Here is a 12,284-nt window from a genome sequence, read left to right on the forward strand (position 1 = left end):
TGAGCTAACAGATGAGAATCCTGGTCATTGGCCAAGCAGCATTGTAACTAATACAAGTCTCTCTGTGTGTTCATTTGGGCCCTAACTCGGGCAGGTGGCTGGCGTAAAGCACACACGTGGCGGTGGGGCTCAGGCAGCTTTTGGCAAAAGGATTTATCGTAACACCCAAGAACATCTAAGAAGAAATGTACAGATTGGCATGAGGAATGTGTCTATAGTACATGTTTAAAGGCAACTTCTGTGTTTACCTTCCCTTTGGGACTGATTCCTCAATTTCCAGCCATGCTGCTAATCCCCACCTCTATTCCTTTGCCTCCTCAATCTAGTGAGAATGGACCCTCCAAGCTTAAATATTTACCTTCTTCACATTACAGAATGCTATCAGAAAAAAATACATGGTAAATATAAATTGAACTTCATGTCCCTATAATTAAAATAAATACAAACTATAGAGCATTGTGGTAAATCTTTGAAAGGTAAAGAGAATGGGAATTAAAAAAAACTACAAACAGAGAAAGGAATAGATTATTTTTCACTATAATGAGATGGATGACTACCTTCATTGCCATCCTAGAGCCTTTATCCAGTAGTTGCTGGAAGAAAAAGCAGGCACCCACAGCTAAGCACTGAGCCATACTCCTGGAATCCAGTTGTAGAGAGGGAGGAGGGATGAGCAAAGGAGTCAAGACCATGCTGGAGAAACCTACATAACCAGCTCACCTGATCTAGTAAGAGCACATGGACCCCAGTCATAAAGCTGGGGAACCAGCATTGAACTAAATCAAACCCTTGGAATGTGGGTGCCAGTTAGGAGGCTTGGGCAGTCTATGGGACCTCTAACAGTGGAACCAATATTTATCTCTAGTGCACAAATAGACTTCAGGAGCCCATTCCCTATGAGGGGATACTATTTCAGCTCAGATACATTGAGGAGGGCCTAGCCCCCTCCCCCAAATGATGTGACAGGATTCGATGATTTCCCCCATGGAAGGCCTCACTGTCCTTGGGGAGAATGTGGGGGTGGCTTGGGGGGGTTGGTAGTGGGTAAAGGAGGATAGGAGGGAGAGGGAATGGGGGGATTGATATGTAAAATGATTGTTTCCAAATTTAAAAAAAGAAAAATAAATAAATATCAGGCTGGAGAGAGAAAAAAAGAATAGATTATTTAAAAGAAACAACCTATTAGACTAACTGACTTCTCAACTGAAAGAGTGAAAGCAAAAAAATAGTTGGAATAATTCTGAGGAACTAAAAGAAAATACAAAAGTAGAGTGAAAGATAGCAGTGACAGTTAAGGAAAGTAGAATCTAAAATCAGGCTGTACCTCCTAGACTTCAGTTGTCATTAAGTATCCATAGCATTTTGGAACTAATTCAGCACTTCTGCTACCTTTTTCCTCAAGGGCCAGTAGCCAATAACCCCTGAGGAAAAGGGAAACCCCACAAACTTTGAAAGTAAAAAAAAAAAAAAGAAATAACAAACCTGACCGATTTTTTTTTTCTTTCAGAAGATCACAGTATTGATGATCAAAATACCAAATTTTTGGGTAACAGAATTTTTCAGCCATTAACAAGTGTCTGTACTGCTTGAGTAGGAGGACAATAATGCCCTGAATTATTTCACCAGGGGTGAAGTGACAGGATTTGAAGATATATAATCAGATTACATATGAAGATTTATTTTGATGAGAATCCTTACTTTGAAAACAAAGTTGTCTCCAAAGAATTTCACCTGATTGAGAGCAATGGTTCATCTTTAAAGTCCACCAAAATGAAATGGAAACTTGGAAACGATTTGACAAAATGCTCAAGTCTAAGGCAGAATAAGGCCTCCAGTAAGAGGCAGCATTCGGAACCACTGAACTTTTTACCTGGTTTACTAACCATTCTGATGCAGGTACAGGTGAGTTAAGAGGGGTTATCAAAGAAGATATTTGACTACATCGCTTGTACTATTGGGTTCCTGTTATGGAGGATGAAGGAGTGGTGAGAAATGATTTCATCATGATGGTGATGAAGAGGAAAGATTAGAAGATACTGATGAAGAGGATAAGGGTGAAGGTGAAGGTGACAAAGGTGATGAGGATGAAGAATAAGAGGAGGATGAAAGAGAAGATGACTAATACCATAGAACACTGATTGGATTCAATCTTTATTTTGTTTTAGTTTTCCTTAGTCTCTGGAAGGAAGGCATTGTCGTTCCCCCATCCTTCTTGTGCTTGGTTGCACTGTTTTTGAGGTCTCTCTCTCTCTCTTCACAACACTGTGGTTCTCAACCTATTTTGGGAGAAGTATGTTAAGCAATATACAATGGGTAAAGAATCTCCACTTCTTGTTCTAAATCCAAGTTCTTGTTCTAAATCTAAATCTAAATCCTTGTTTTTATCCTTTCTTAGCTAAAAAGTTGTGGATGCAACACTACCATTATGCTCTGTGGAAAAAAAATAGAAAAAGAAACACCATCCTTCTGCTGGAAGCTGGACAATCACCTGTGTATGGGTAAATAGTATTCAAGCTTTCTTTCCTTTCTCTGTATATTGGGCTGAGAGATTGCACTGTGTCTTTATGTGACTATGGACAGTTAGCATTTACCAACATGCATTTTTGTACTTTCTCTTGTTTAATAAATAGAAAGAAGAGTGGGGGAGAGCTATAGAAGGTCAGTAAAGGGTGAGTTTATGATATCTGAGTGGGTTAAGTGGGCATTTTGATGACATTCACTCACTTTTGGCATGCTTAATTATGGTGTTAATTAATGGACATCCTTGCAGCTTAATAAGCTTAAGATAACACTTTAAAAATAAAATCCTCTCCTAATGAACAACAGCAACAAAAAAATACACACAAAAGAAGTAGCATTTAAACAGGGCCTGAAAAATGCTTAATTGGTGTGGTAGCAAAGAGATGGTTGCACATGTCATTCTAGAACAGTCACGTGAACCATTTTAAATCATTGACAAGATATTTAAAAGGGAAAATCAAATGCAACTCCTGACTCTTGCTAACTACTCAGTCTAAGAGTTACAGGCAGGAAAAATGACAAAATTCTAAAACTGGATTTTGGTCGTGGCTGCACAGCAATGTGGGTATACTTGGTTCATCAGTATAAATCAGTGCAACTTGGACCAGGGGGCTGAAATATTTGAGTCACGTTCCCATAAATATTTATTTTTGAAAATCAAAATAAAACAACATCTTTCAAGTTTTTGTAATTATGTTGTCTCCTGTAATCAACTTACCTTCAATACATCCAAAAAAAACCCCTCTTCTCATTCAAACATGGAACAACTGTTTCATGTGGTCATGAAATCAGGTTTCAACACTTGTGGCTTTTGTTTCTTTATACAGGAGAAAGAAAACACACCATTCTTCTTTTATCTGTCTGCCTCTCTGTCTTGAGACAAGATACTTAAATGTTGCTTTCAACTTACTATTTCAACTTACTCTATAGCCCAAGCTGTCTTTTAACTTGTGATCCTTGTGAGTAGCTGCAATGTCAGACATGTGCTGCCAAATGCAACTTTATAATTTTTCTTTCTTAAAAAGTATTGCTCTAATTCCTAAAACCATGATCTACATTTGTCCCTTTAAAATGGAAACAAAAACCCAGATCTGGAGAGTAAAAGTTAATTCACATTTTGCTGAACAATGTAATTCAAAAGAAAGGAAGGACATAATTTTTTTATCTTTAAAATTTTATTTTATGTTTAATTAAAATGTAATTATAAGGGTCTAGGCCCGGCCCAGGATGATGTTGTGGAATTTGTGAAGCCCCCTTGGAGGGCCCTACCCTCTATGGGGAGTGAAAGGGGGAGGGGAGAGGGAGAAGGGATTGACATGTGAAATTATAATTTTGTAAAAATAAAAAAATGTAATTATATCATTTCCCCCTCCAACCATTCCTATGTTCCTCCCACTTTCTCTCAAATTTATGAGCTCTGTTTCTTTATTAGTTTTAACACTAATGTATTGTTCATATATTATACACACACACACACACACACACACACACACACACACACACACATATATATATATATATGTCAATAAATACACAAATTTAACCTGCCCAGTCCATTTAGTGTTGCTTGTATGTATGTAATTTTAGTGCTGACCACCAGATAATGGATATCTAATTAGGAAGCTCATCCCTAAGAAAGACTAATTCTCCCTCTCTCAGTAATCATTACTCACCTGGGGTGGGGCCCTGTTAAAGTCCTGCCATTTATGTTGTCATGTCAACTGGTGTTATTATTGCTCAGGTCTTTTTAGGCAGCCATATTATTGCAATTTCATGGCAGCTTCCTGTTATAACTTGAAGACACAGGAGAATTCCTGGTCCTCTGGTTCCATAGTCTTTCTTGTCTTTTTATTCTGTGTTCCTGAAATTTAGGTATAAGGGTTGTGTTGTAGATGTATCAATTGGGGCTGATCACCCCACAGTCAGTGGTTGAATAAAATATGAATAAATTTACCCAATGGCGTATCACCCATCAGCATCAGTGCAGATGATCTTGGGAAAAGCAAAGTTCAAAGAAATTGTTTGACATGCTCCCATTTTATCTGCTACAACTTCAACCAATATCAGAAAGAAATGCAATGTACATTTAAAGTAACTTTAATGCATCTAAATGTGTTGTATATCAACAGGGCATAGCTTAATTTTCTAAGAGACTCTCAGTTTCAAAGCTATTAATTTTCATTAAGTCAAACACCAATTTAAAAGGTAAAAGCAACTTAAACATTTCTCATTATTTGTATTGCACTTTAAATTAAATGGGGGCAGTTAAGAGGGAATTAATGTGTTGGTTTTGTTTTTTTGTTTTTCAGTTTGTAAAGAATTGAGTAGCATGAACACACCAACCTGAAATTAAAAAGAAACAACAGCTTGATACAATTAATCTAGTGATTTGTTTCATCATCATTCTTTACTAGCATCTATAGACTAAATGCAATAATCACTTCTCCATTAACAAGAGCAAAATTTCTAAAAATAGTTTGAGGAGAATAGATGGAGTCAATCAGATATCTGGAGTCATTAATTCCCTGTCAAAGCATTGGTTTTGGACATTTCTGATCCCAGAAACCAGGATTAGTGCCTAAATATTATCAAAATACAGCCTTTTGAGTATATGTATAATTTTGAGTATGTGTATAATTTTGGAATCGGTCTGTGGAAATTACTAGAAAATAATAGTAGGTGAAATAAATTGACATATTGGGGGAAATTCCATTAATTCAGATGAATGGAATAATAATAATTTAATCAATGTTAATTTAAATAAAAGGAGAATTGTTGTGTCTTAGGGTTTCTATTACTGTGATAAGCCACCATGACAAAAGCAACTTGGGGGAGGAAAGTGTTTATTTCATTTTGCAACTTGTAGTCCATTACCCCAGAAAGTCAAGTGGGAGGAACATGGAGGCAGGATATGGTGCAGAGGCTATAGAGGAGTGCTTACTGGCTTGTCCCTCTTGACTTGCTTAGCCTGCTTTCTTATAAACTTAGGACTACTTGCCCAGGGATTGAACCACCCACAATGGGCTAGGCCCTCCCATATTATTAATTAATCAAAACCAAATCACGATGATGCATTTGGTTTTGTTTTAATGGGTCAGGTTTGTGATTTAAAGAGAGATATAGTAGATACAGCTCCTGTATACTTAAGACATTGAAGGTTATGCAAATTACAGGATAATATTTTTTATTTAAATGCATCATTTCTGATTTATTGTCATGGTCAGAATTAGGGTAATGGGGCTTTCACAAGCTTGCCCTATCATATCTCCACCATAAAAAGCAATAAAGAGGAATGCTGAAAGCTAAGCACCACAATCTTCATTCTGTACACAGAAAATAGACTTGAAGTTTGGACAGTTTTTAAATGTATTCACACCAAGATCCTATCATTACAGAGCCTTGATGTTCTCCAGTTATAAAGAGGGTATAGAGTCATAGAAATATTTTAGAGTCCTAACTAAAAATTCTGTACCAAGAGTATTCAAAATACTCAGAGATTGCCTTTGCCTCAAGAGTAACAGTGTAGAAAATACGTACAGGTTCCCTTACAGAAAGAAGGAATTAAATACATGATTCAACGTCAGTCTTCCTTGCAGTCGGTGTGCTTTGGATTTCAGAACTGAGGCAATTCTTCAACTTTCATAACAAATTATAATTTTCTACTATGATGAGTGACTTTAACACTTTAATTGTTCTTTCTGTTTTTCAGGCACACATGTCAAGTAACACACTAGGATAGAGTTCATGTTGATCTGTCTCAAGCTTAAAATAGCATGATATATTATCAGAAGACATACATTTCTGTCAGTAAAGGGAAAGCCACCCAGTTGCCATTGTGTCCAGAATCTTCCAAATTGTCTTCACTTTGGCTCTGAGAGTTAAGTACCACCACTTGACCTCTGCTATTTTCAATTCCTATCATCTCTATTAGCCCAAGTATAGAGCAAGGTACTGCTAGTTTCTCAATAATGTGTTTTCCTTTACATATTGTTATTACTTGTTTTCTCAGAACATATATTAAAAACCAATTTTGATGTGAGATTTTAAAACTCTTTCTCAACAGTTTTATTAGAGAGGCAGACAATTTTATCTCATTTACTAGCTGGTTTCCAAACCCCAGTTCCTACTTAGAATTTTGTGCATAGGCTCAGGATAGACTCCCTGGATTTTAGCCTATTTTCAGTTCTCTTATTCTTCATCTATCCTGACATGTTCCTCTGTTTCTTGTCAGCATACATTAGCCATATTTGTAGTTCTTTTTAATAAACAGTCCTTTTGCTCTATCTATTTTGTTGTTGTTTACTGAAGATATTCTCTGATCAAACAAGACTTTCCAAATTTTAAAAAAATATAGTTATTGGGCTGGAAGCAATAATTCAAACACCAGTTTAGAAGAAGATATGTGTCATCTTGTAAAATATTTACCTCAGTGATAATTATATGGAATACAGATATTGAGAATCTGTTCTTCTCTAGTAAAGAGGAGGGAAGCACTTATATTTTCCCATAAAGTTTGGAAGGCTGAATTTTCTGAAATTATACTTAGCCTAGGACTTAACGCTCCACTATTTCCCCAAGAATTGATTTTAATATATAAAAACTCACTACCACTGTAAATACAGCCTTCTTCTTACTTGTTCATCTTAATATTAATCTAGAAAAATATTCACACCACAATGTGCACTCTAGTATATGAAATAACTCTTCATTTCATCAGTACATGGATGGAGAGTATGGTTTCAGCTAATTGTTAAAATGACTGAGTCTCTTGTCTTCCCTGGATATTTCAACAGCAATTAGAAACTAACAAAATAATTCAGACACCATTGTCTCTTCATTGTTCAAGCACTGCAGGCATTATAGAGTCACTCTCCTTCTTCTACATTTATGAAATATCAGTACCTTATAAAAGAAGTATTTACTGGTTTCAATGTGACAGTAATCCAAAAATTACCATCTGGCCAAAATCTTATCCTAGGGCCTCTCCTGTAAAACTACTCTGGTACCACCTGTCATAAGTTGGATTTGCCAGCCTGTAAGACATTAAAACAAGGATTTTATAAAATTGGACTTTGGGATATGATTCTATGAAGTACTGAAGAAAAGATGGGCATGTGCGAAAGGAAATAGAAGGAAGCCAACAAAAGATGCCAGATGGAATGGCTCACTACAGAAATTACGTGGAACTCAATCCTAGCAGGAAACAGTGGGTGGCAATGAAGCATATAGGTTGAATGTATCACATCTGAGTAACTAGTGACCTAGAACATTTTCTTGTCATTTTCTACCAGCAATTCATGGATTGATGGTTATTTGTGAAGTTAAGATGGCTACATATCTACTACCAGGGTTATGGACAACAGAAATAGCCTTTTGGAAAAAAGGCTATTGTGCCTCCACTTGAAAGAGTAATTTCAGCACATGTTTCTGTCTTTAAATACACTGTTGCATTTAATACTCAATATTTCAAATGTAAATTCAACTGTAGAGTTTCTACTTTCCCTTAGGAAGGTGATCATCATTGTCTCTCTTTTTATTCCAACTTTTCCCCCTATGTTCTTGTTGGTAACTCCATGTTCTGACCCCTATAGATTTGGAAAATGGAAAGGAGGTCAAAGTGGGGAGATTAAAAACTTTGGACTTATCCGGCATTGTCATGCATTCCCTGGAGCCAGCACTGCTATAAAGCCTGCTTTCTGTCTCCTGGAAACTCTTCCTGAGCTTCTCTGGGCTCCCTCCCTATAATGTTTTTAATTAAGTCTTTTCTGATGCATAGATTTAAACCTTGCAGCCCTAAGAAACTCTTAGTTAACAGTTCTCTACCCCAAGGCTTATTTGCCTATGTAGGAAACCCTATTAAGCAAAATTAAAGGTCACTCCATGCTGGTCTTCTCTGGTATATATGAAGCTCATCTGTCCTCAGAAAATTTCACTAACCTATTGATCCTGCATGCTTTGAAACTACAGGCTAGCATGCAACCATTTGGCTTTTCATCTGTGAGTGAGATAATGAAATAGATCATCTCAAAATTTTTAGGTGTTTTTGTGATACCAATACCAGCCCTGAATAAGTCTAACTGCAGGAAACCTGATGAAATTCTGTGACTTGCCTAATGGAAACTTCTGCAGGTGTAAGTCTGTGCATAGATATTTCTGACTTCCTTTTCAAGGTAGAATGAAAACTTTCCCAGAACAAAGTCCCCATGAACTTCTGAGGTCTACTATCACCAAACCTGAGACAAGACTGATAGAAGATGATTCAATTTTAGCAGATTTATATAATTTTTTTAAAGTAAAGATATTTGAAAACTCAAAATCTGTTTACAGAAATAGATTTAAAACTTCATTTTCTTACTACAAAAAATTCAGGGGGGCGCACAGCATAATATAAATAGAAGAGAAAACCATGACATGTCCGTCTAAAAAACACAGATAAACAATAATATATCATTTTGATTGATTTCTACCCAGTAACACATTATTACATACATATGGTTCTTACATGTTATAGTAATGCTCTATATACAAATTCTCTTTGGTATGCCTTTTGATTTAACTCTGACGTTTCCCATATGATTCTTAATTCTTCACAAAAAGAAATAACAGAGGCAAATTAATCCATGAAGAAAGATATACTGAGATTTATTTTTCTTCTTCTATTTCTAAACATTGTGATTGGCTCCAAATTTTAGCAATTAATACTATAAACACTTCCCAGCCACCAATGCTTTGCCTCGGGTTTAAGATCTAGCCACAGAGGCAAACATATGACCTAGAGGGAAATAAATCCTCAAGATTTAAAGACATAACATAAGTCTAAATCTAAAAATTACTGCTGTTTATGCCTGGGTAGATAAACTCTGAAAAGACTGAAAACATGAGCTGAACATGAACAATACCAATGGACATGCCAACGTGGTTGCGGAAAAGACCACATGGCCTCAACCTTACACGAAGACCTATAGGCAACTACGAGTATGAAAGGTGGTATCCTTCCTTAGCGAAGAGCACACATTGATTGCCCAGAGCCAGCCATCCCTGGAAAACGTACATACAAATAACATTTTATGGACTGAAACAGTTATATTTAGGAATATGAATGTACATACATATACTCATGTCATAACTATTAGTGGGGGGATTCCATAACTGTGAAGGATGGGGAGGGGCAAATGGCAGGGTTTGGAGGTAAGAAAGGGAAGGGGGAAATGATGTAATCATATTATGTCTCAAAAAATTTTAAAATGCATTTATAAAGAAAAGAGTGAAAAGGAGTCAGAATATATCAAGGGCCAAGACTCCAGTCTAGTGTTCACTAATGAGACTTTAGACAAAAGATAGAGGAGCCCAAAGTCCAAAGATGCTCACATATGAGAGGTAATTTTGAGGAATTATTTTGGCTAAAATAACTACATTTTGTTTACAACACAGAAAACAAAACTCATTAAAAAAATCAGTTTTTTAGTTAAATACAATGGTAAAATCTCCAAGGCTTAAAGATCATGAGGAATATCTAGATAAGTCAAGAGAGATAAGTGGTTCTAAAACAAACAAGAGAAGAGATCTTGTGCCCATTTAATATGAAACAATCACTGCTATTCCACCGGTAGCTCTGTTGAACTTACCAAATAAAATTAGAGGATATCAACTTCTATCTGAATTTCAGATAAAGAAGGTGCAGCTTTCCATACAAGTGTGTCCTAAATATCACATGAAGTATAGTAATGTTGAGACTTTGTTTACTAAAATTTAAATTACCTTGTGTTTTAGTATTTTTGTATGAATATAGATTTACTTAACTGTTACCATCCACATTTCTCATAAAACCTCTTATCTAAAAGATAAAAAAAAGCTTGTTCAAGGTGTTCTAAAAATCCATCTGAGGACCAGACAATGACTGCATTATGCCTTCAATTAGAGACCTCTGAGAATAGTATCCAGAAACAAATTAAACATGTCTACCGTTGGGAGTAACAATTAGCACACATACTAATCTTGCCTTCTTTCTCCAAGTGATTGTTTTTAGGCAAGTTAGGGATATGGAGAAGGGTAAGAAAAAAAGGGCCATGAGGAAATAGGAGAGGGAAAAAATCTTAGGATAATGTTAGAGAAAGGAGAACCCTGATACCACATACAAAATCTTTCTCCTTGGTTACCTGAGAGAAATCTACACCTGTAGCCAAGAAAAGTCAGAATGTGTTCTCAAATGTCCAATGTGTTTTAGCAAACATCATCAGGTCAGATATTTTAAAAGGCAATATCAAAGAAAAACCACATAAATTTCTCTATTATGTTTACCCTATTAAGAAAAGCTTCCAAAGAGAAAAAAATCTGTGAATTAGTGTTTACTGATAAATCTCACTAATATGGCTTCATTTTAAATCTGTTTATAAATTAAGCATTTCTGTGTTTCTTTAGTATGAAAACTGAGATGATTTTCACAGGGGAAAAAATCTTCTCTGCATCTAACTTGGCAAGAATAATTTCCTCTGGAACAGTGCAAGTCTCAGCTTCCTAATTAAAATAAAATAATGACTTTCCGGTCAGCTGTTAGGAAGTGACATTTAGAGAATGATGAGAGCTTCACAAGAAACATCCATGATGAAGGGTGAATCTAGGTAGTTGAGCCCTCTGCTGCTGAGTTCAATTTGGTGAATGGGTGAAAGTGGTGGCATTTACTTAGTGCCAAGCCTGGAGGTAGCCATATAAATTGTTTGGCATGTGCAATATTATGAGTCAAACAGCTTTGTGCCTGTGAAATAATTTTTGACGCAGAGTTCCCTGGAGATAGTTCCCAGAATTCAATACTCAGCCCATGGAACTCATTTAGCTTCTGCTGGAATAGGCTTATTGGTGTATACTCCGCAACAAAAATCAAATAACATTTCTACTACATTTACCTAGGATCTGAACATTCTGTGCAACAACTGAATTCCAGGATTCTTGGTCAGTTTTCTTTAATTTATTAATTAATAACTAATTATAAAATAGTCTGTAGGGGAGATAGAAGATCTTTAATCTTTCACAAGAAAAAATGCTGACCAAGTCAATGGAATAAATATAGAAGTCCATGACTAAGGAGATAGCCCAGTTGATAAGCATTTGCTTAACATGTAAAATTGGGCATCCCTAGCACCCATTTAAAAACCAGGCATGCCCGTACATGTCTACAACACCAAGGAGACTTAGGGGAACAGACTCAAGTGAATCCCTGGTTCTTGCTGGCCAGTCATTTTAACTGAATAAGTGAGAACCAGGGCTCAAACAAACAAAAAAGAGAGACAGGGAGCTATTAGAAAAGACACAGAACAGCAGACTCTGGCTTCTATACACATTCATGTATGTGCAACTGATCATGCATTCACATTCACATGTACACACATTATACAATGTGCAACACACACACAGAGTCTTCGTGTGTCTTCGTGTGTCACCTTAAACTATCTCTTCTCTCTCTCTCTCTTTTTGTAGAATTATTGGCAATATAACTATCTTAGCAGAAAGTTGGGAATCATTCCAGATGCCTATGATACCATTTGTTACTAAATCCTGATAAATATCCACTCTCTCCATCCCCACTACTAATGCTTTCAATATACATATTTTAATATACAGTGCCATATATAAGTTATATAGTGCTATATATAATTTTGATACCAGGCTATTATTTTCACTGGCTGTTATCACCAGAGTGAGCTGCCTGAAACAAAATCTGATCACTCAGCAAGATAAATATTAAAGATCCCCCTATCAATCACATTTCT

The 12,284-nt window shown here is 36.1% G+C and overlaps 1 protein-coding gene across 14 annotated transcripts in view; it reads left to right on the forward strand.

Annotated features, from left to right (window-relative positions):
• Positions 1-41: 41 nt before the first annotated feature.
• LOC113834099 (protein SET) overlaps positions 42-12,284 on the forward strand; it is a 153,554-nt gene continuing 141,311 nt past the window's right edge. For 4 of the 14 annotated variants that reach the window (XM_027401203.2, XM_027401205.2, XM_027401204.2 and 1 more), the window contains exons 1-5: positions 42-398; positions 575-728; positions 1,508-1,902; positions 2,396-2,498; positions 2,631-2,669. In XM_027401203.2, coding sequence (XP_027257004.1) covers positions 1,669-1,902; positions 2,396-2,498; positions 2,631-2,669 — 376 coding nt within the window. In that variant the 5' untranslated portion in view covers positions 42-398; positions 575-728; positions 1,508-1,668. Of the gene's footprint in view, positions 399-574; positions 729-1,507; positions 2,314-2,395; positions 2,499-2,630; positions 2,670-4,829; positions 5,303-6,229; positions 6,808-12,284 lie in introns of those variants that run through there. The other 10 variants (XR_004768493.1, XR_004768495.1, XR_003482398.2 and 7 more) reach the window with 10 other exon arrangements.

Source organism: Cricetulus griseus, chromosome 2, assembly GCF_003668045.3.
Source record: "Cricetulus griseus strain 17A/GY chromosome 2, alternate assembly CriGri-PICRH-1.0, whole genome shotgun sequence".
In the NCBI taxonomy this organism is placed as follows: Eukaryota; Metazoa; Chordata; class Mammalia; order Rodentia; family Cricetidae; genus Cricetulus; species Cricetulus griseus.